The 25,262-nt window shown below is 35.4% G+C and overlaps 1 protein-coding gene across 1 annotated transcript; it reads left to right on the top strand.

Moving 5' to 3' along the window:
- Nucleotides 1-9,490: 9,490 nt before the first annotated feature.
- On the top strand, nucleotides 9,491-23,280 carry LOC134844640 (uncharacterized). The gene is made up of 9 exons (XM_063861430.1): nucleotides 9,491-10,337; nucleotides 10,572-10,975; nucleotides 11,611-11,827; nucleotides 14,120-14,613; nucleotides 14,925-15,389; nucleotides 18,930-19,279; nucleotides 20,042-20,247; nucleotides 22,317-22,674; nucleotides 22,967-23,280. Exons 1-9 carry the CDS (start codon nucleotides 9,863-9,865, stop codon nucleotides 23,208-23,210), a joined length of 3,213 nt encoding a protein of 1,070 aa, XP_063717500.1. The 5' UTR covers nucleotides 9,491-9,862; the 3' UTR covers nucleotides 23,211-23,280.
- Nucleotides 23,281-25,262: the final 1,982 nt, after the last annotated feature.

Raw genomic sequence — 25,262 nt, 5'->3', positions numbered from 1 at the left:
GGTTTAACGGGTGTATCCTCAATTTTAAAGCATCAATTTTATGGTTTAACGGGTGTATCCTCAATTTTAAAGCATCAATTTTATGGTTTAACGGGTGTATCCTCAATTTTAAAGCATCAATTTTATGGTTTAACGGGTGTATCCTCAATTTTAAAGCATCAATTTTTTGGTTTAACGGGTGTATTCTCAATTTTAAAGCATCAATTTTATGATTTAACGGGTGTATCCTCAATTTTAAAGCATCAATTTTATGGTTTAACTGGTGTATCCTCAATTTTAAAGCATCAATTTTATGGTTTAACGGGTGTATCCTCAATTTTAAAGCATCAATTTTATGGTTTAACGGGTGTATCCTCAATTTTAAAGCATCAATTTTATGGTTTAACGGGTGTATCCTCAATTTTAAAGCATCAATTTTATAGTTTAACGGGTGTATCCTCAATTTTAAAGCATCGATTTTATGGTTTAACGGGTGTATCCTCAAATTTATGGTTTAACGGGTGTATCCTCAATTTTAAAGCATCAATTTTATGGTTTAACGGGTGTATCCTCAATTTTAAAGCATCAATTTTATGGTTTAACGGGTGTATCCTCAATTTTATGGTTTAACGGGTGTATCCTCAATTTTAAAGCATCAATTTTATGGTTTAACGGGTGTATCCTCAATTTTAAAGCATCAATTTTATGGTTTAACGGGTGTATCCTCAATTTTAAAGCATCAATTTTATGGTTTAACGGGTGTATTCTCAATTTTAAAGCATCAATTTTATGGTTTAACGGGTGTATCCTCAATTTTAAAGCATCAATTTTATGGTTTAACGGGTGTATCCTCAATTTTAAAGCATCAATTTTATGGTTTAACGGGTGTATCCTCAATTTTAAAGCATCAATTTTTTGGTTTAACGGGTGTATTCTCAATTTTAAAGCATCAATTTTATGATTTAACGGGTGTATCCTCAATTTTAAAGCATCAATTTTATGGTTTAACTGGTGTATCCTCAATTTTAAAGCATCAATTTTATGGATTAACTGGTGTATCCTCAATTTTAAAGCATCAATTATATGGTTTAACGGGTGTATCCTCAATTTTAAAGCATCAATTTTATGGTTTAACGGGTGTATCCTCAATTTTAAAGCATCAATTTTATGGTTTAACGGGTGTATCCTCAATTTTAAAGCATCAATTTTATTGTTTAACGGGTGTATCCTCAATTTTAAAGCATCAATTTTATGGTTTAACGGGTGTATCCTCAATTTTAAAGCATCAATTTTATGGTTTAACGGGTGTATCTTCAATTTTAAAGCATCAATTTTATGGTTTAACGGGTGTATCCTCAATTTTAAAGCATCAATTTTATGGTTTAACGGGTGTATCCTCAATTTTAAAGCATCAATTTTATGGTTTAACGGGTGTATCCTCAATTTTAAAGCATCAATTTTATGGTTTAACGGGTGTATCCTCAATTTTAAAGCATCAATTTTATGGTTTAACGGGTGTATCCTCAATTTTAAAGCATCAATTTTATGGTTTAACGGGTGTATCCTCAATTTTAAAGCATCAATTTTATGGTTTAACGGGTGTATCCTCAATTTTAAAGCATCAATTTTATGGTTTAACGGGTGTATCCTCAATTTTAAAGCATCAATTTTATGGTTTAACGGGTGTATCCTCAATTTTAAAGCATCAATTTTATGGTTTAACGGGTGTATCCCCAATTTTAAAGCATCAATTTTTTGGTTTAGTGGGTGTATTCTCAATTTTAAAGCATCAATTTTATGATTTAACGGGTGTATCCTCAATTTTAAAGCATCAATTTTATGGTTTAACTGGTGTATCCTCAATTTTAAAGCATCAATTTTATGGTTTAACGGGTGTATCCTCAATTTTAAAGCATCAATTTTATGGTTTAACGGGTGTATCCTCAATTTTAAAGCATCAATTTTATGGTTTAACGGGTGTATCCTCAATTTTAAAGCATCAATTTTTTGGTTTAACGGGTGTATTCTCAATTTTAAAGCATCAATTTTATGATTTAACGGGTGTATCCTCAATTTTAAAGCATCAATTTTATGGTTTAATGGGTGTATCCTCAATTTTAAAGCATCAATTTTATGGTTTAACGGGTGTATCCTCAATTTTAAAGCATCAATTTTTTGGTTTAACGGGTGTATTCTCAATTTTAAAGCATCAATTTTATGATTTAACGGGTGTATCCTCAATTTTAAAGCATCAATTTTATGGTTTAACTGGTGTATCCTCAATTTTAAAGCATCAATTTTATGGTTTAACGGGTGTATCCTCAATTTTAAAGCATCAATTTTATGGTTTAACGGGTGTATCCTCAATTTTAAAGCATCAATTTTATGGTTTAACGGGTGTATCCTCAATTTTAAAGCATCAATTTTATAGTTTAACGGGTGTATCCTCAATTTTAAAGCATCAATTTTATGGTTTAACGGGTGTATCCTCAATTTTAAAGCATCAATTTTATGGTTTAACGGGTGTATCCTCAATTTTAAAGCATCAATTTTATGGTTTAACGGGTGTATCCTCAATTTTAAAGCATCAATTTTATAATTTAACGGGTGTATCCTCAATTTTAAAGCATCAATTTTTTGGTTTAACGGGTGTATCCTCAATTTTAAAGCATCAATTTTATGGTTTAACGGGTATATCCTCAAATTTAAAGCATCAATTTTATGGTTTAACGGGTGTTTCCTCAATTTTAAAGCATCAATTTTATGGTTTAACGGGTGTATCCTCAATTTTAAAGCATCAATTTTATGGTTTAACGGGTGTATCCTCAATTTTAAAGCATTAATTTTATGGTTTAACAGGTGTATCCTCAATTTTAAAGCATCAATTTTATGGTTTAACGGGTGTATCCTCAATTTTAAAGCATCAATTTTATGGTTTAACGGGTGTATCCTCAATTTTAAAGCATCAATTTTATGGTTTTTACCGGTGTATCCTCAATTTTAAAGCATCAATTTTATGGTTTAACGGGTGTATCCTCAATTTTAAAGCATCAATTTTATGGTTTAACGGTTGTATCCTCAATTTTAAAGCATCAATTTTTATGGTTTAACGGGTGTATCCTCAATTTTAAAGCATCAATTTTTTGGTTTAACGGGTGTATCCTCAATTTAAAGCATCAATTTTATGGTTTAACGGGTGTATCCTCAATTTTAAAGCATCAATTTTATGGTTTAACGGGTGTATCCTCAATTTTAAAGCATCAATTTTATGGTTTAACGGGTGTATCCTCAATTTTAAAGCATCAATTTTATGGTTTAACGGGTGTATCCTCAATTTTAAAGCATCAATTTTATGGTTTAACGGGTGTATCCTCAATTTTAAAGCATCAATTTTATGGTTTAATGGGTGTATCCTCAATTTTAAAGCATCAATTTTATGGTTTAACGGGTGTATCCTCAATTTTAAAGCATCAAATTTATGGTTTAACGGGTGTATCCTCAATTTTAAAGCATCAATTTTATGGTTTAACGGGTGTATCCTCAATTTTAAAGCATCAATTTTATGGTTTAACAGGTGTATCCTCAATTTTAAAGCATCAATTTTATGGTTTAACGGGTGTATCCTCAATTTTAAAGCATCAATTTTATGGTTTAACGGGTGTTTCCTCAATTTTAAAGCATCAATTTTATGGTTTAACGGGTGTATCCTCAATTTTAAAGCATCAATTTTATGGTTTAACGGGTGTATCCTCAATTTTAAAGCATCAATTTTATGGTTTAACGGGTGTATCCTCAATTTTAAAGAAATAATTTTATGGTGTAATGGGTAGTTTTACACGAATGAGTATGCAGATCGAACTTGTTTCTCTTGGCTTAAGTAGTCCGCATGTCAAATTTTCATAACAATCAAACAATGCAAACAATCAAACAATAAAAAAGAAAAAGATCCAGGTGCTTTCCTAGCCGCAACAGATTAATTTCCTTTTTCGAAGAAGAGTTTTTTACAAGCGAAAAAATAGTTCACATCAATTGTCTGATTGACTAATTAGGCCATGACAAATATTTTTAATTTCATGCTTAAACTTATAAAAAGACTCCTTCTACCATAAAAATTTAAGCTCATGTGAGTTGGGCAAAACAAAAACAGCTGCCTCAATTTCGGCCCAAACAGAAAAATATGAACTTTATGCCCGGATAAACCTTTTGGCATCTTTTTTAACTTCGATTTAAGCAACTCTGGGATTTTTTCACTACCTCACCAGAAATCTTTAATTTTCAGTTTTTGTGAATTTTGTCTAGTTTCTGTTAATAGTTTTACGTCCGATTTTCATAAGCGTGAGCATCCTTGCTGTCTACTTAAGTCATTTCAACTCTAAACAAGTAATTCTCAGATTTTACTCGAAAAACGAATTAAGCAAGTTAATGGAGGCACCTACTCGAGCTGCGAAAAATGTTCAACTGTTTTATAAATTACCATCCAAACTAGAGTTTTTTATAGCAACTGCAACTCGTTTTGAGGTAAACAACTTTAACTACCCATTTTTTGGGGAAAGCTACATCATATGCAACAAAAAACTGATAAGAAAAATATATTTTTAAATGTTCCATTAAGTTTTTTGGTTTTTGTTTAATCTCGTTTCATATTTTTTGTTTTATTTTGACGCACCCGTTTCTTTTCAGCAGATTATTTAAAAGATTTCAAGAAGTTTCATTAAAATTAGTAATGCGGCGTTGTTGTCAATTCATGTAGATAAATACAATTACATTTTTCGCTCAAAGACGCCCGAAAACGGATATGCAGATCCTATCGTGAACTCCCAGGCAGTTGTAAATTTCTTAAGCGTCGTGTTTTGAGATTTTTCCGGCCAGATAACGATTTTTTAAATTTTACTATAACAAAAAAGAAAAAAAGACATTGCTGAACTGACCAAATCATATTGGTGGGAAGGGGCTAGCGAGTAGATTTAAGTTTTCACCATCACTTTTTGGAGCCTCAAAAACCATTTTCAAGTCCCGTCGTTTAAGATGCGTTTTTAAAAAAATATATAAATAAAAAAAAGTATGATAATGTCGAAAAATTAGGCCAAGGTTTTTCTTTTTCTGATTATTTTTTATAGAAGCAAGAAAATGAGGGAAAAGTTTATGATTCAGAGGTAAAATTTCGGCTCGGAAGTGAAAATTGATTGGACCAAATCTTGTTCTATATCAAGTTATCAGCAAGGTAAAATTGAAGATTCGTATTAAGGTGCGTGCAAGCTGCATGATGGACCAAAATTTTGCTATCGTATCTTAAAACGTCCAGAAGGAAGCGAGCATTCATGAAACTTTATGTTTTAAATTAAAGAAAGTTTCCAAATTTGTTTCAGAGCAAACCGTTTCTTATCCCGCTCGTTGGGCAAATTATCACTCAAATTACTCTTATTGAGCTTCTGAATTACAATTAATGCCAGGAAAAACAGTATGTTCATATGGCGTGACGTTTGGTGCTTGCGTCCGTGAGTTCCCTGTATTATCGCTGAACTCACATAGAAATGTTTGAAACCAAAGTTATCTTGGAATATTTGTTGTGTAATGACATCTCTTACAAGCAATTTTTGCAACTGTGCGATGAGTCCGCAAACTATAAATGAAACCCGCAAATACACTCAACCAGCAAAAAAAACTCATTCATGAGCACCAGCGGATTTGGGGGGGGGGGGCAGGCGCTTTCTCTTAGGGATTCGACATCCTGCCTCCCAAAGGGTCCTCCTTTGTAATGGATTTTGAGATATCCATTTTTGGCTGAAGGATCCTAAAATTTTTCTAAAGGAGCCTTGGGCGCCAAATCAAACCAATTTTGAGGGGGAGCGCGCGCCAAAAAAATGCGATTTTTTTGGTCAAAATTTACCAAAAAGTCCTTGCTGTTTTTTCAAAAAATTCTGTTTTTTCAAAAAAATTACCTGCGGCGCAGAAAGTTTTTTCGAAATGCGGTCTTTATACTGATTTCGGAGAGCTCAGAAAAACAATTTCCTTGACAAAAAAAATAAGTTCGACAATTTTTTTTGAAAGTCCGCCCCATTCGGAAAATCCTAGATCAGCCCTGTTGTTGAGATGGATAGATCGAATGAGATGTTTTAAAGGAGCTATTTCAGCTAAAATTCAAAGCTTGTGCGGAGTTTAAGATTAAGGTTTGAAACACCGTTTGTGGAAACAAAGACAAAACTTTAGGCATTGGTGAACTTATATGATGTATATCATTGACAGTTTTCAGGTCAATCTGATTTCAATTCCTATCTGAGTTTTTAAAAACATTTTTGTAGATTGAATAAACTGGATATCTATATAGAGCAGACTGATAGACTTTACCTAAAATACTTGCATTCTTACTTTTACACTTCTTGACTTTTATCATATTGCTGGTGTTGTTTTTTGTCCTACTTGCTGGCACCCGGGTTGAAGTCACAGAGGTTATCAGTACTGTTCAAGTAAAACAACAGTTGTAACATAAAATTCAGTCCTTTATCAGTGAAAAATCAGGCTTTTACTCTGTTTTTCGCGTGACCAAGAGATTGAACAGAAAAAAATTAGCTGGTAATGTTCTAGAAACAGCTTCAAATTTTTTTAACGAAAATTATAATTGACTTCAAAGTTTTGTCGCGTGTCGTGACAAAGAGAAAAACCATTAAAATAGCTCTAACTGTAGAAACGGTGCCAGAAACTACGTAAAAGTTTGGTTTTTTCCAAAAAAAATGGTTAGCGTTGGTAGTTTAGAAGCTTGAAAATTATCAGAACAAAACCTTTGATTTTTTCCTACTCAGAAAAATAGCAGAATAAAGACAGTACTGAATACGTACTGATTCAGTACTGTTATAATACAGCGGCTTTTTGCTGATTTATCTCTGATCAAATATATAATGCCGCAAATTTCTGGAGAAGTACTGATTTTTCTCTGGGACAGTGACTTCAACCGGGGCAGTGATTTTTATCTTTTTTGTTCAACTAACGATTCGTATAATTTTATCCTTCTTGGTGAAGCTGATTTTCATGCAAATTGATAATGATTTAGTTTATCTGAATCGCTGGATCAACATAATTCAAAGACCAAAACACTTCTCTTTAACATTTTTTATGCGTTAAAAAATTACACATTCAATTACATGTTACTACACTCTGCTGAAAAAATGCGGATTCTACTTTCAAAAGACCCATTCCAAGTACAACATACGGGATACACAATCAAATTTTGGCCCGTACCTAGAGGATTTTCTGTGCAAGATCTGAAAACTTTTATTTCTTGCATTAGCTGATTCTCAGATCTGAAATTCTTTATTTCATATCTGGATATAAAACTTGAAAAACATAATTTCAGATGTGAATATAGATCTAAGAAACCCTTTGTTAAATTATAATTTAAGCATTTCGAGGAAACAATTGAGTTTTTTTGTTATGTTTCTGCAATACATATTTATGTTTAAATTATCTAGCGGTAGAAAAAAATTCTGAATAATTTCACAAAAAGTTTTTTTGAACTAAATTGCTTGTTCAACTGAGATCAAAAATTTTCAAAAACTGTTAGAAGACCTATCAATTTTTTTGACTTCCATGCGTTTCCAATGTTTATTTTATGCTTTGTGAAACATTTTGTGGCAGTCTCCAAATTGGAGACTTTGCTTAGTACCTCCTAGTGGCTAGCAGAAGCTATCAAACGTAGAAGTATCAAAAATAGCAAAAATTGTGTCAAAATCATTGATTTTTTAGATCTAAAATAAAGAAATCTGAAGATCTAAATTATCTCATTCATAAAGTATCCAAGCGTTACTTTAACATTTCACAACCCATTTCAGATCTGAAAAAGATTGTTCAAGATATGAATTAGAAAATTTACTAGGCACGGGGGATTCCGTGACAGGCCACACATGTATTAATAATTGTTTATGAATACCGCAAAATATTGTGGGTCCGGTATTTTATTCTGGCTTCCGCCGCTCTTCCAGTTTGAGCAAGCATTTTTATTGCTTCTGTGTTTCATAGCCATTTGGCTTTGGAATCCACAACAATAAAAAAAATATCAAAGAAAAATAGCCTTGTGGCATTTTCCGGATCAGTTGAGCAATCCCCCCCCCCCCGTTATGACCAATTGGGCTATCCCCCCAAGCGAAGACCGTAAAACGCTACAAAATGACAAAAACAAACGCAAGTAGATGATTGATGTGTACATAGCACGTAGAAAAAGGACCAACTAAAATTTATTTTATATGAGTTTCGAGAAAACTTTTGAAAAAAAAAACAAGCGAAATTTATTTACAAAAATGTTTTTTTGCAAGTTTTTTTTGAGCGACCATTGCCTCATCGAGGAAAGCGAGTTACCAAGGTTGGTGGGTGCTCTAGCCTTGTATCTGAATAGCAAAAATTGTTCTCCGCAGCATCTTACTATTTTACGCAATAGCTTTTTATACTTTTAGGACAGAAAAAAGTCGCTTTATTCGCCTCAGTTTTATTGATTCTTTTTTCCATCTGAATGTAGTTTTTGAGCTTTTATGTTGTAAATTTTGGCGTTCAACATTCTTTGGAAAATCTGGTTTATGATTTTGTATCATACAAGCTGTTTTCAAGTGGCCATAAACGCTGTAGCGGAAAATGGGATCAATTAAGCTATCCCCCCCCCCCAAGAATGGGGGGATTGCTCAATTGATCCCATTTTCCGCTACAGTGTCTTGTCCACTTTTGTTGATGATTCCGCTTAGTCTCAAAAAACACAGTTTGGCCTCGTGTTTTGTCTGCTTGTTCCTTAAGCATTATAAATAATGAAATCATTTCAACTAATGAAATCAGTTTTTCACGTTTATTATTCCAAACTTTCGACTACAAAGGAGTAGCCCTGCCTACTTAACTTTTGCAGAGCACCATTTTCAGATGGATTTACATTGAAATTAATTTCATTGACAGTCCAAATTTTCTCGACAAACTGCGTATACTTTCGATCCCACGAAAAACTGTGCTACTAGAAGAATGAAGTAATAATCTCGGTTCTCAAACAAAGACCTGAGATCTAGTTGTGATGTGATCTTCTAGTCTGGTCGGTTTTCTCTGCTTTTCTGCTGTTTATGTTCGAACAACAAACGGAACAGTCTTTCTCGTGAAATGAAAGATAACGAACTTATGGACCAATTTATTTCACATCTAAAGACAAAGGACAAAGAAGTCTCTCAATAAATGGACTCTAAGCTTCGAAAAACTTTTGAGCAGACAAGAATTCTAGTGCAAAGTTTGAGTTTTGTATTTGATAGAAATACTTCTTTAAGTTCTAGAAATAAGTTCTTTGGATTTAAAAAATAATTTCGAGGTGAAAAAGAAAAGATTTTGTTTTTTGCGAATGTTTGCTAAGCTCCGATGGCAGCCAATTTTGTCTGAAATGATTTGATAGGATGTTAAATTTTTCTGCTTCTCGACTTTTCGATTTAATGGTGACATACCAAACAAGCTGAGAGATATAAAGCGATATGACAGTTCCAAAATGATTTACACGGTATGAATTACTATACATAACATCAGTTGGGGTTAAAATTATTACCATCTGACAAAACCAAAATCTATATTTCACTTTGAAAGCTCAGACTTTGCTCCCATTTTTTCAAACTCAATTTAGGTTCTAAACAGAAACCGTTATTTTAAAGTCCATTCACGTACAGTTATGCCCACTAGGTTTTGAACTAGTTTTGAATCTTTGTCAAAATTTATTAAACTGTGATAAACGGTTCAAACGCAATTAACCCAAAAATCCCAAAATAGTCAAATTTCCAGGATAAATTTAGCTATTCTTTAAAATCATTGAACTAAATTGGACACACCAACAGCGCTTAAGTAAATTCTCCAGGTATAAAATCTGTGGTGTAAATTTGTATCAATGGAGCATCCATTAGAATCGATTGCCGAGTCACGTGATGATGTCGACGTTTTACGAACAGTCGAAACGCTCATTAACGAGTTCAAAGAAGAACTCGGCATTCTGCACGAGAAGAAAGAGATAATTACGAACCAACGAGAGGCGGACTCGCTCTTGTCGAGTGCAAATCAAATGTGGAAAGCGAGAAGTTCTTACAAGTATCAGTTCAAAAATGACCTTGAAATTCGGACCAATCACATTGAGGATATGAAACAACGCGCCAAAGAGGCGATCATAGAAGCGGAGGCTGTGAATCATAGCTTGGCAGTTGCGGCGTCGTCGTCGGCCGGCGGAGCGTACAGTGCAGCGGCACCTGCGGGGGATGTGGGAGTGACTAAAAATGAGGATCAGAAGTTGTTGGATCTAAGAGTGACTGAGTTACAAGAAGTGTATTATGCCGTAAATGATATTTTCAACACGATCGGGTGTCTTATAGGTGAGCTTTATAGCTTTAAGAAAATATTCAGTTCAAAAAGATTAAGTGACAAGTTACATGAAGGTAAACAGTATTCCAATCAATTTATATTGAAAAGAATGCATTTCGATCTACATTAAGGGGAAATTTTTTTGCTTTGAAAAATCTTGTGAATTTTCATGTTGGATTATCAAAACATAAATAATCATGTACATAAATAACTTGGCCGTATGATCAAAGTGTATTGAACTTCAGACGAGATCTTGGTTGATTTTGACGACTACATTCAAAACGCCGCAATTTACGAGCAGGCCAAGACGAAAATTGAGGGAAAACTCAAATCTCTCGAACTGGAATACTTCCCTCCTCACGACCCCTCGTCTGTCGCCGACTCTGGAAGCAGTCATCGAGGTAGCAACGCGTCCAGTAACTCTGGCATCGCGACAAACGCCACTAGCCCTACTATTCGCTACAACAGACAGACTCGTGACTCGCCGACAACGGAGTCGGCTCAGCATCAGTTCGTGCTGCACTCCTCCGAGTCGCAGCCGAGTTGTCTGCCGATGTTGGGGGAACTGAGTGTTGAGGAGCTGGAGGTGGAGAGAGTGAAGGTCCGTCACGTGATTGCAATCATCTTTGACGATGACTCCCACGCTCAGGTTGGTCTAGAACCCCACAATTTATTTCGTTAGAAAAGATGCCTTTAATACTAGATTACTTAACTATAAATTGGCGTCTGATTTTTAACAACAAAACTCATGAATCTCAAAACTCATGAAATTATTTTTGAGTATTGACATAATTAGTTTGAGCAAAATTATTTTGAGTTTTGAATTATTAAGTTATTAAGTTATTAAATATCGACAACAATTATTTTTTAAAATAATTAGTATTTTTTTGTAAGCTAAACGAAATCATCCTGGCTAAATTTTTTCTCGAAGAAGATTCAAATGCATTATTTCTTGGCACAATATGAGTCATCTTTAAAACTGTGATCAACAAATAATGTTGGCTACTATAATAAAACATCGGATAGTGTCGTGTTTTTGGTTTTTAAAATTTTTCTCGATAATGGATAATGATAAAAAAAAAGAAATATTGGTTTTCCAGAACTCAAAACTGAAGAATATAATATCAAAACTAAAGAATTTAAACTCAAAATTGAATAATATATATTCGGAGAATATAGTCTAGGAAAATTCATAAAACACTCAAGTGCTCAAAAACTATCCGCATATCGGCTGCTTATCAACTTTTTTTTCATTATTTTTTTGAAGGTTCTCTTCTGCTTCAGCTTCAAGATCTGAAATTGATCCTGGAAGAAGTCGATCTGTCCTCAGACTCAGTCCGAGTCGAGATCGAGGGCCTGATCGGAAGTTTCGAGAGAGAACTGTCGGCAGCCCACTGCAGGGCCGAGGAGATAGAGAGAGTACTGGACTTCAAGATCCTGGAGAGGACACTGGACAACTCAGTCAAACCACCCTGGAGAAGAGCCATCAACTCAGAGACCGGTCGGTAAATTTTTAGCGAGGAAAGTGCACGTGACGAGAGCATCGCAATCAGAGATCTGTTATTGATTTTATTTCAAAAATCAAGGTTCATAATTGAGGAAGTTTATAGTTTTTCTTACAGCCAGTAACAAAAACTATAAGTTATCTGGGCTAATTACAGCTGAAAATAGCTTTCGCGCTGTAGTCGCGAAAGCTATTTTCCATTTCTGATTCAAGTATAAACTCACCGAAACTTACATCTGTGAAGCTTCGATATCTCAAAATGTTCTCAGTAACAACCGATGAAAAATCAGAGCTATAACTTTCTAAGTTTCTTCCAAGATTTTCTGAAGCTAGTAACACTCAAATAAGTAAGCACAGTAAGTTTTTTGAGCTAGTAACACTCAAATTATAGCGACAGTTTATAGTTCCAATAACTACTTTTGTTACCATATATGTGCTTACCCGGGCATTACGAGGCCAAACTGTGCTTTTAAGAATTACAAGCGGATTCGCAGCAAGGACGCTTGCTTTCTTCTTCTTTTGCTCTTTCTTTTTCTTTGATCGTTCCAAAAAAACTTTAAGATGTTTAAAGACTTGTCTCTGGAATCCAGGAACAAACAGACACAAACACAAAACTGTGCGCCTATCCAGTACACAGTTTGGCCTCGTTAAGGATAGATGTCGCATAATCATTCAATAATTTTTCAGTACTTTTACAACAAAGATTTGAAATACAAGTGTTGTATAAGTTAAAAGAAAACATTTCAGATCTATGCGTTATTAATTGTTGCATTAATAATTTCATCATCAATGTTTTTGTGTAAAACCAGAAAAAAACATGTGAAAAAACTTTAAATAAAATACTAAAATGTTTATAAATATATGATATAGTTATATACCTGATATAATTATACGCTTTTTGAAATCTGGGATATGATCTACACAATACGGGTGATACCAAGCGGATATGGAGCAGATATAACATAGGTAAATGGAGCGTCAGTTAGTGAGTTTGAGATAGCCAGTTATTAAGTTTTGCTTAAATAATTGTCTTTTGTTTTGTATGTATCAAAATTATTCAAGTCCGAAGACAGCAATGAAACCGTACTGAATCTATTCTGGAAGAGGACTGTGATTTGTTTTTTATTTTTAACTCTGCAACTCTGATTCTATCTTATATTGGCCCTGGCATAGTGCTGTTTCATTACTTTTGTTCAAGTGTTGCATGACTGAAACAAAATTGGCTATCACTGACAGATGTATCCCAAAACTTGCTAAAACTGCGCAAAAAGCCTTTGCCTAAGATGTCATATTTTTTCCATCTTCTAATTCATTGCTAAAATAGAAGGAAAAATTACTTTTGTGGAAAAAAACATATGCTAATTTTTATTTTTTTCTGAAAGTTGGGTTGTAGGGTTTTGACAACTAATAGTAGTTTTTAGTTGACACTCTTTATTATTTACGGGACTTGAAATTGTACTGGTTTTTAGGGCATCGCTTTACTAGGCCTATCTGGCCTTTTGATGCCCTTGCGTATCAGTATTAATTAAATTGACAATTGCCCATTGAATAATCACTGATATGGAAACATTTAACTATTATTGTTCCAATTTTTCGAAGAAAAGGTGGAATATATATGCTCGGGGTGGTTTTTTTTGTTCAGACCATTTTTAGAAAATTTGACTGCGTATGGGCATTGATCCGGAAGTCTTCGGATCGCCGAGCAAGTATGCCTGTACTAGACTAAAGTGCGGCATTGATGCTGTAATAGTACTTTGAAAGTCTGTTTCAATAAGTGAATTATTTATGCGTGGCAAATTCTCCGCACTCTTAGTCGTTCCAAATTGAACTGAGGCAAGCTTATTGTTCTTATTTATTCCATAAACGACTCAATTTTCTACACTTTGATACTATCATGTACTAAAAACTATTCGAGATCAAATAATGGGCAGTCGGGATTTTGCCCTGATACGAGCAGTTTTGTTATTATTATATGGCGCTCGCTGTTTTGTTCAACCCAGAACTCACACAACCGAAAAAAATGAAATGAGTTTGCGACAAAGTTTTTTTCTAATTAAAAATTTGTGAAACTTTTCTACGCTAACTCAGGTTAAACAAAGTTGAATACTTTCCGCTAAATTTTCCAAAAGTCATAGATTTTTTTTATTTTTTCCTGATATAATAACTAGTCTTTAAGAGTTTGAGGTTTTTGAAAAACGTTTTTGAACCAAAATGGGAATATTCATAAAGATATTCTAAAGATACTATTTAACCATTAATTTTTTCACTATTCAAATCTTTTGCGTTCAGGTCTTCCAATTTACATAAACAACACTACCAACTCATCTCCTCAAATCAGCCCTCAGCACCCCAAATTCGCCAAGATCAGAGCCAGACTTGTTCACTCTTCGTCCGAGGTCAAATTCCCCAACTACAGGGTCGGCAAAAAGGCCACCTATCTCCAATACATGCTTCTCGGAAACTACTGGCAAAGTTGGGATGCCTTCATTCCTCGGCAATCTTACGCGCAACTCGTGAACCTACCCGACTTCTTACCCCTAATCCGAACCCTATACGAGAGCATTGACCCTAAACTCGTGAGCCGAGGTAAAATAGCAGAGGCGATGGACTGTTTCTACAACCTTTTGATCCAAATGGCAGAACCGGAAGTAAAACTGACAGGTCGGTCGGCTCAGTTTGCAGTGATCATTCTGTCCAGCGCGTCATTTGCGGATAAAATGGCTGAGTTGTTCCGTTTGTTTGAAACTCTGACTATTTTCGACGGTTTTGACCAGGAGCCTATGGTAGGTGTATATATTCCAAAATAGATAACAAATTGTAACTTAGAGGAAATATTGCCAAAATCATTTGGTTTGCTAGTAAAAAAAAGAAAAAATGAGCTATCTCTTTTGATTTTTCTTACTTTTTTGGATTAAAAAAATCTAAAGATTAAAACTTACTACTCTTGAATCACTTTTTTTTAGCTTCAAAAGGATGTCTTGAAATAATTTTGAGAAAAATACTCAACTTGAAAAATGAGAATAGCCCTTGCTTTTTGAACTTACTTTTAACATTTTTGACACTTTGAAATCTTGTTCTATGTTTTTGATTGCAGATTCAAACAACAGACTTCAAAATTATGCTCGAGAAAATTCTCAACTTCGCCAAATTTCTGGACGAGGAAAGCTTCGAAATCATGGAGCAATCTTTGTTTGAAGAGTTCGGAGACTTCGATTCTGTCTGGGTGACGCAAACCCAGTTTTTCCAGTGGGCAAACACCCGTCCTCTAATCATCGACTGGATCAAATGTCACGACGAATTTTTGAATTCAAAACCGAGTGAAGTAAAACACCAAGCTAAGTGTAATCAATGCACCGTTTACCCTATCGAAGGTATTTTGTTCAACTGCCAAAAATGTGCGAATTTCCACCTGTGCGACACTTGCTATCTCGCAAAAGCGTACCATCACGACGACACGCATGATTTTTTCTCATTGACGGAGCCGTTAGCCGGAAATAAAAAAGGATTTTTGCAGTTTCCTTTGTTCAGAAGAAGGTCTGGAAAGAAAGGCCGTGGAAAAGTAAGTTCAAATTTGGAAAATTATCTTGACGAAAATTTTTTTACCTCTTCTCATTCAATTTTCATTTCTCTCAACTTGATCTGAATTAAAAATATTTACTAGTTAGTTAAAACGTTTTTTTTTGCTTGAGACTTGCTTTTTAATAATACTTTTTTATTTGGCTCATTTTGGTTCACGCTGGGATTCGAACATGGAACCTCACGCCAGAAAACTTGTGATAAAACCTACATTACTGACATAGTCAATTAAGCTTAACTCATTTTGTGAATGGAAGTTCAAATAGGTTTGGGTGTGTCTTCTTTCAAATATCTAAATGAGGCCACTTGAGATCAAAATTGACATCGGATGATGGATTTAAATGTCGTTACAAAGGGTTGACTTCACTTTAAGGGGCGTGTTCGATTAACCCATCTTAAATGGCCGTGTTTAGGATAACACATTTGTGATATAATATCTAGTTGAACTAACTTGATCTAAACTGAGTTTATGGGTTTATCAGATTAATGTATAAGTGGCCGTGCTAGGGAAATATACTCAATGGAAATTATGTCACAAACTGTCGCGTCTTTGATCAATTCATTAGATAGGCGGCTTTTTATTAGATCCAAATGGCCAAACATTTTGCCAAAAAACTTCCAAAAACGTTGACATTTTTTTCACAATTATTTTTTGACAATGTCGAAATCAATATTTCGAAAACTTCGGGAAAATTTTTTTTTTGTAAAACTGATGACAAAATTGCAAAATTTAGCATTAAAATTAAACAAATCATTTTATTAAATCAAACTTATCGTCTTTACAAAGAACAAAAAACATAAAGAAGAGTTCAGCATGCTAGTGAATTTTTACCACAGAGCATTGTAATTTCTTTACAAAAACATTTTCCCTTTGCGCGTTCTTTGTGCGCGGAGAATATCTATAGGTCACTTGAAAACTAGCAATAGCCCTAATTAACTACAACTAATTTTCGAAATGAAAAAAAATTGATAAGAAAAAACAAGCCTTTTTTGAAAAATTCAATTTTTGAAAGACAGAAAAGTGGCAAGTAATGCGTGAAACAACAACGAATTTTCTATTGATAAAACTCGTTTTTCTCGACAGTGGAAAGTGATTTTGAAACATTTTTCAATTTTTTTGATTATGAATTCTATTTTTGTTTAAAGTTAGTTTCTCATAGTTGAACTTCCATTTAAATACTTGGATTACAAAGTTCCTCCTTTCTTCGACCCCGCAATTCATAAGACGCGAAAAAAAAATTAGGATAAAAATTTATAGGTTCACTTCTTTTTCTATTTGATTTTTATGTTTTTTTTTAGGAAAAGTTCATCAGATTTATCTAAAAACTAAGCAGATGACACATGATACCTTTATATAGTTTTTGAATCGTTGCTTTGATAATGCTTTGTAGTGTTTCCAAAAAATTCCGTGTTTATTGAAAATTGTTCCCTTAAAAATATAGTTCAAGTTCAGAAGTTTAGAAAGCTTCAGTAACGTTGATTTTTGAAAAACACCTTTGAATATAAAATTCATTTACATAAGTCAATGCTTTTGCGAGAGTTTAAAATCAATTTTCTTACAGAAACGAATGCAAAGAGAACGTAGAGGACTTCACTTACATTTTTAAAGCCTTTTTACTAAGAAAACCAGAGAGCTGGTCATATAGCATTTCCTGCTTCTTTTAGTAACCAAATCTAAGTCTGACTTACTGTTTATTGTTGAGCAATTTCGAGAATGCTAGATAAGTTGAAAAATAAGGATAGAAAGAAAAACAAATTAATAGGAGATAAATACTTTAAGCTTGTTGATATTAAATCATGGAACAACTTAATCTTGTTTCCCTATCAGGTTTGATTATTATTTTATTTGTTTAACATTTTTTCTGATTAAGTTTGCAAGGTGAAACCGTGTTTAGCCAAATCTGTCATTGATGATTATTTTTACCTCGTCTATACTGCCTTGCCCGCTGGAGTTCTGCTTGCCACATGCCATATTAACTTATATTTTTTTTGTTTATATTTTGCAACCTAATCGAAAAACTTCTCGATTTTAGATTCAATTTTTGTAAGTGAAAACCTTCAGAGCTTATTTATTTCATAAAAGAAGAAGACTAAAAAAGTTTGAAGCAGAAAAGAGATACAGAGAAATTTGATAATATAAAAGAACTGAGAGCTCAACTTATCTCTAAGTTTAAAATGAGACTAATAAACATAGTTTTGTCGGTCTGCTGAAAAGATTTTTCCTGACTCAGACCTTGCTAAAGTCTCAGATCTTGCCTTCTTTATCATTAACTCAATCCCCAGGATTTTCCCTCTCTTAACAAGAGCTTCTTCATCAGTTTCTCAAGTTAACTTTTGCCCACAAAAATCAATCATACTTTCATCTCGGGGACACGCACATTTTGCACCTGCGATTTTTATTTTAAAATTCAAAAAATCCCTGAGAATTCATAGAAATAGGAGAAAGTTATCGCCCTATTATCGGCTTTTCAGGGCAGATAAAGTTAGGCAGTGAGACATTCTGTCTTTAAGTAAATGCTCTTATTTTGTAAACAATTATAGCAATAGTGATAATTAAAGTGTAGTTGAACCCTACATCTTTATCGACCAATAAATGTTCAAGAAAACTTGAAATTTTTAGATAATACCCGTATGATTCACTGTAATGTTATTCAATCTAAAAACAAACAAAGAGTATGATTCAGCTGATTAGAAGGGTAATAGTAATACCTGATTCCAATCATGCACACATGCACTAATTTACATCAACAGGACAGATTTATATTATCGAAGTTATAATTCCAGAAAAAAACTGATTACGAGAACTAAATCTGTTTTGCCTTGGAAGATTTATTCTTGGTGTAATTTTATTTGGTTTTACTGTTACCACAGTTTTGTTTAAATTAGGGTGGTAGAAATGGGCCATTAAAACCATGGGCGGATTTGGGGGGGGGGGGGATTCGACCCTTATCGACCCACCAAAGGGTCCCCACTTTGAACTATTTTCAGATATCCATTTTTGACTGACGGACCCTAAAATGTTTCTAAAGGTGCCTATGGCGCCAATATATACTTGTTTTAAGGGGGAACGCGCGCCGAAAGAATGCGATTTTTTGGTAAAAATTGTCCAAATAATGCCTAAAAACCCCAGTTTTTTTTCAAAATTTTTTGAACTGTTTGTGGCCTGTTTTTTTCAAATTTTTTTCCAAAACAGGGAATATTTAGTGCTTTATGAGAGCTTGGAAAATCAATTTTGTCGACCTAAAAAAAGGTCGTCAAAATTTTCGAAAATTTTTTGAAAATCCGCCCACCCCCCCCTCGAGAAAATCCTAGATTGGCCCTGATTAAAACTATAAAAGCAAATCATAAAATTGGGTGGCCATGGAAAGCGTGATAAAGTTAACCAATTTTTTATGTAGTCCTTATTTTGCAATTGAAACACTTCCAAACATCACATCTTGCTGTTATAAAATTTTTAAAAAATTTTCTGAAGTAATTGGAGAAAATGCATTTGCTTGTCAGTCGTTGCGAAATGTGAATTTAGAGAGAAAACTCAAGCGGAAACAGTGATAGCTTTACGCTCGAACGTCGAAACACGACTTCAACTTCTAGTTTCAAACGAAAAACGAGCACTGGAAGTCGAAAAGGTTCCCCGGGACCGACAAACAGCAACAGCAACAACAAAAATCGGGATGCAAAAAGTAGTTCGAACTCTTACTGTTCACTTCTGGACAAAGAGCAAATCGAGAGAAGAAGAGCGGGAAGAGTGGAGAATCATTACAACTCACTGAAACTGCCCCCTCCCCCCGCGCCCAGAAGTATGGTGGAGTCCCCCTTGGCTGGTCGGCCAGAGCCTCAAATGGGGGAGGGGAACCAAGAGGCGCAAAGCGACAGGTAGAAAAACTATATTTATTTTATTTTTCTTTGCAACCCCCCCCCCTCGCCTCCTCTCACAATCCGTTTTGGTCTTTTTTTAACCAAACATGACCTCAAAAGCACCTAATCCAGTTTTTCAAACCGAATAATTTTTTATCTAACAGCCAAAATCAGCTTGTTTTGACTTGATTTTCAGCCACAGTAGCAAATTTAGTGGGAAGGGGAATTCCTCTGAGAAACTGGAAATTCTAACCATCCATCAGAACCAGGGGTGGATCTAGGATTTTCTCGAGGGGTGAAGGGGCGGATTTTTGACGACCTTTTTTTAGGTCGACCAAATTGATTTTCCGAGCTCTCCTAAAGCACTACAAAGACGCTGTTTTGCTGTTTTGGCCAAAGTTTCTGCGCCGCAGGCAATTGTTTGAGAAAACAGGTCAAAAAGCCGTTTTTGGGGCACTTTTTGGAAAACTTTGACAAAAAAATTGCGTTTTTTTGGCGCGCGCTCCCCCTCAAAGTTAGTATATATTGGCGTAGAAGGCGCCTTTAGAAAAATTTTAGGGTCGGTCGGCCAAAAATAGATTTCTTAAAAAGTACCAAAGGGGTCACCCTTTGGGTTGGCAGGGGGTCAAATCCCTGAGGAATGAATGCTTTTCAAACAGGGATAGTCAGTTGCGGTGCACGTAGCACAGAAAGTTCCGACACTGAAACAAATGATGAAAAATCTTTAAATTTTTTTTAATTATGTGTTTTTGCCAAAATGAATCACTCTATGGTTTCCAGCAACTCTTACGCCTATGTGGAATGCACTGCCCTTGTACCACAAGGGTCAACAGAGGTCATGAGAGTAAGGTCAGAGAGAGGTGACGGTGAACACAATGCCATCAATGAATTGGTCAGGAAGCTAAGCGACACAAAGGAAAACAAAGAACACCAGGGAGTGGAAAGTGTGGCTTCGAGAAACAAAGTGGGAGACATAGACGATAAAGGTGGGTTGGGACGGATCTTGTTTTGATATGAATCATTGAGTTTTAGATGCAGTCGGCTTTTTTCCAGATCCCCGCATGATTGAAGCTTAAAATAACTTTTCCGTTATAAATCATATCAAAACAGACATGTCAGTGTTGACATGATAACAGGTTTAAACAATTTTTTTTTCAATATGAAGGTAATTAGATCCAGCTGCAAAATTAGATCATTGTTTGATAGTTTTTCAGAGTTTTTGATATTCTTTGTTGCAATTGTTCATATTTAGGGCATTTCTGAGTTTTTTTTCGAGAGATATGAATGGAGCTGATCTTTCTCAGTTGTTGTTGTTCCGTAGAGAGCTTCTAGTGCCAACTTCAAGTCGCACTCAGGAATGAGAGCCGGTGGAATAAAAGATTTCACTTTTTTCTTAAGTTTTTGTCTTTTCTGTATTCAACCGCCAGTCCTAATTCTTGTACTTTATACCAATCGGCCTGCGCAAAATGAAAACACCACCCTTTTATGGACGCTGTGGAAAATTCCGATTTGAAAACAGAAACTGCTGCTTTCTCGAAATCAATCAAAATTTCTGTTGACTCTAATAAAAGATTAAGTTCACGTAACACACGAACTAGTTGCTAATACTGCTGTTGAGTTTTTTGTTGCAGCAGAAAAATAAACCATTGGGAGGGAGCAGATATTTATAACAGCTTATACAGTATGTAATTGATAGAATAATGGGGGACAACTTTTAAATATGTCATCAGCGTGCCAAGTTGTGTAACGCTCGAGAATATCCAAGTTTGCCTCAATGGTGAACTTACGAATCCACCGGCTCCGAGTGATGAGCCAAGAAGTTCTCCTCCATTAGAGTGGTTTAAATTTCCATGGGAATTCCTATGCCTCCCACGGTCTTTGGCACAACTCCAAAGTCTCTTTCTCGTTGAGTCGCTCTTGCAACCGAGGTAATTTTGGGTATGTTTGCTGCGCACTCCTCAGAAACGGTAAACGTTAAGTTTTGATAAATAGATCGGGGATGTTCTTAAGTGTTTGATAAAAAATTGCGCAATCCTCAGAAACGGTACTCGTTAAATTTTGATAAATAGATCGGGGATTTTCTTACGTGTTCGTACGTGTTTGCGCTCTTTCTTTCATTTTGCATGACTCTAGAACATTTTGGAAAAATTACATTTTGCCACTCAGAAGTAGTGCAAATACGAATGAAACGACTCAATGAACAAAAAACTCATATCTTTCCCCAATAATTGCATTGAATTAAGTAAAAAAATTACCTGATATTTAGTGGGGGTATTGAGGGTCTTAGTTTAGAGTAATTAAAGGTTTATCTTACGAGTTTATTGCGAGTTATCGCGTTTTGCTTGCTGTCGTAATTGTTAATTTATGCGAGTTGTCTTTTTTGCGAGTAGTCTTTTGTTGCGAGTTGTCGATTTACGGCTTTACCCAACTAGCTTAAGCTTATTATGTCGTCCATAGAATCTATCAGGTGCAGATTTAGAGGGAAGGGGGCTCCCCACCCTCTTCAGGTATTAGACCACCTCGCCACCCAAAGGGTTCCCCTTTCCGTACTTTTGTTCATCCTTTTTCGGCCGAGCCCACTCTGAAAATTTTGTTTAGGCTTCTTCTGCACCAATATATTCTAGTTTTGACTGCAAAATAACTATTATCATGCAATTTTGTGCACTTTTTACCGCCAACCACCCCACCCCCCTCCGCCGCCCTCCTGATTATGAACTTAATTTAAAACTGAGTAGACGAAAAAAAAATCGCACGATTGTTTGATGCTTATTTTTAGTTTATATCGGTAGTGGTTTTTCTAAGAGCGATTTTAGATGAACAATAGTTTGTCAGCGGTGATTAACTGACTACGGCGCCGTCTCTCAGCTGTGCGGTCGGTGGTGCGAAGCTCTACCTAATCCGAGCTTACTCTTCAGAGTGCCCGGACAATTAACCTAAAACCAATGCCTGCATTTTTTAACACTGGATCACAAAATTGGTTCTCCGTAAATAGCTGAACAGCTCGTTGGTCTTTTTCCTAGAGGATGAATAGTTCTAACAAAACTAAATGTTTCAGCTGTGAGTGAAAAAGTAAGCGAACTTGAGGACATGTTTTCCAACCTATTCTCACACGTTAAGACGATCTCGCAGACGGCGGGTATTCCTCTAATCGAAACTACCAACACGAACTCCACGAAACACCCAGCCGACAACAATCCGACTCAGGGTGAGTCATACCAGCTGGACGACATCCAGTACGACTCAATTGTGAGTCTCAAGTTCGGACGAGAGACTGACCAGATTGTTGTTCACGTGAGCGAGGCTTTGGAGCCGATTGAGAACCACGAGAGGCTGAGGACTGTCGCTAAGTGCACTCTGATTGGTCCGTTTGCTGCCCAACTGGATTACCCTGTCAAGTCATTCGTGACGCAGTCGTAAGAATGATTTATTTTCTAGGTTTTTTTTTCAGTTTTATCTTGAAAAAATAAACTTCTTAAAAGTTCATGAACAATTTGCACGGCGAAGTTTTTTTGTTTTAAACGAAGATGGTTATTGAGCCAAAATCTATTGAGTTTGGAATTATGATTATAAGGAAATTGGTTTTGAGCTACACTTTATAATCAAAAGTTATTTAAAATCACGGATTATTGAGTTTTTTCTCAGAAGTAAATTTCGGAGTGAAAAGCTGAGAAAAATTCGCAAAAAGTTCATATCAATTTTTTCTAGGTTTGAACTTGGTGAAGACATTTCTTCTCAAGAGATTTCTTCCAGGAAAACTTCCAGTCTGTCGAGTAGCCAATCAAAATCGGAGTCTCAACTGAAAGAGACCGAAAGCGAAGAGGAACACGTGCAGCTGACCGATGTGCCAGAGAGCAGAAAAAAAGAAGAGAGAAACATTTCGATTATTGCCGACTACTGTTCCGATTTGGTGGACAAATGCTTCCAGGAAGCCAATATTTTTGTAAACTGACCTAAACTTGACTAACTTCGAAAATTATGAGTATTATAAATGATAGATGGGTGTTTTAATTGATTTTATATTTCAGTAGTATGAACTTATTTTCTATCTGAAAGTTGGAGATCACTGAAAAATGAAGTTTATCTTGCCTGGCTTATCTACGAGAGCTTGATCGAAATGATTGAAAAAAGGTCTTGCATTAAATCGAATTGGATTTGATACAAATTAATCAAGAACATTTTGGTCAAAAGTAGCATTGGCAAGAATATGCCGCGTGCTCCGTTTTGCTCCGTCGGGCTTAGTTTTGGCTGCTGTACTATCAGGGGCGGATTTAGGATTTTCTCGAGGGGGGGGGGGGGGGGGGCGGATTTTCAAAAAATGTTCACACCTTTTTTTTAGGTCGACCAAATTGATTTTCCGAGCTCTCCTAAAGCACTAAAAAGACGCTGTTATGGTCAAATTTTCTGCGCTGCAGATAATTTTTTTGAGAAAACAGGTCAAAAAGCCGTTTTTGGGGCACTTTTTGGAAAATTAGACAAAAAAATTGCGTGTTTTTTGGCGCGCGCTCCTCCTCAAAATTAGTATATATTGGCGTAAAAGGCGCCCTTAGAAAAATTTTAGGGTCGGTCGGCCAGAAATGGATTTCTTAAAAAGTACCAAAGGGGGGACCCTTTGGGTCGGCAGGGGGTCGAATCCCTGATGGGGGGGGCGTCCGCCTCCCCCCCCCTAAGTCCGCCCCTGTGTACTATCGCTTGCGTGATACAGTGTTTGCCGGAAGCCTAGTGTTTTTAAAGTGTTTCGGAATGATATCTCAATCTGAAGTGATGTCACTGTACACATATAAAAAACCATACATTTCAGCATCATACCAAACATAACATGCTAAAAGATTACATAAGTAAAAGCCTCTTTTGATCCTTATGTCATAAGCTCGGAAAATGATTTGATTCCAGGCAGGGGCCGGTATAGCGAAAGGTGTTTTGTATTGGGATCTATTTAACAATTGCCCCCCCCCCTTTTAAGACAGGGGGGCGATTGTTAAGTACATTAAAACAACGCATATTCGACCAATCAGACAAAAGGGGTGGCAATTATTAAGTAGATGCCAAAGGGAGGGCGATTGTTATGTAGATCCTTGTATTGTTCTAGAGATCTCAAATTCAAATTAAGCAATTTTGAAAAACATCGAGGTTTAAAAGTTTATCACCCCCACCCCCCGACAAAATTAGTTCTAGATCCACCCCTGGTTGAAGGTATCACTTCGTTTACTGAATTTAACCATGTTCATCGTGTGAAGGTTTTCACCATATTTACTTCTACTCAAAATAAATTCTATGTTAAACATCTAACCGTAAATTATTCTCACAGCGACAAGTTTGTTTTGTATTGTAAAAAATCGTAGAACTTGAGAAGTGCCGTTGGCTGCACTGCGCGATCTCAGCGATTTCCAGATCAGATGGTATAAGATTCAAATCTCGACTCGAACACAAACTTTTACAATTCTATCAAAGTATCCTAGAGTTGGAACTGGGTCTGAACGGGTCTGATCTGGGCCGGCCTGGTTGAAAAACAAAAATTTTCAAGTCCGGGCCATGCACGGGCCCATTTTAAATGAAAACGCGAATTTTTTTAAACAGAATGTAAAAAGCAATTTTGAATGAGAATTTTACCAAAATCAAAATTTAATGAGTCCATTTGCTGCAGCCGGTCCAGCAGTTCATCTCGGCTGACTTTTGCATCAGAAAAGAGGACTCAAAAAGGTGTTAAAAGTTGTTAAAATGTGTGAAATGTGTGAACTTTTTTGAAGGCCCGGTTGCTGTTCCTTGTGAAATAACAACCGACAGACTCTTCGTTTGTAAAACAAATTGTATAAAACATGAATTTAATAAAGAACATTAGGATATCTGTATCTTCCACCAGTTAACTTGAGAGTGATTTATTCATACACATCAGATCATTAACACGTCGTCTAGTATCGACCTTGACATCAAAAACACCAGGCTCACTCATTCTAACAACTAACACTTTGACCATTAGGATGAACAAAACAACTCAAATGCACTT

Source organism: Symsagittifera roscoffensis, chromosome 4, assembly GCF_963678635.1.
Source record: "Symsagittifera roscoffensis chromosome 4, txSymRosc1.1, whole genome shotgun sequence".
Taxonomy (NCBI): Eukaryota; Metazoa; Xenacoelomorpha; order Acoela; family Convolutidae; genus Symsagittifera; species Symsagittifera roscoffensis.
The sequence above is the reverse complement of the archived record's forward strand: the minus strand, read 5'-3'. Positions and strand labels throughout refer to the sequence as shown.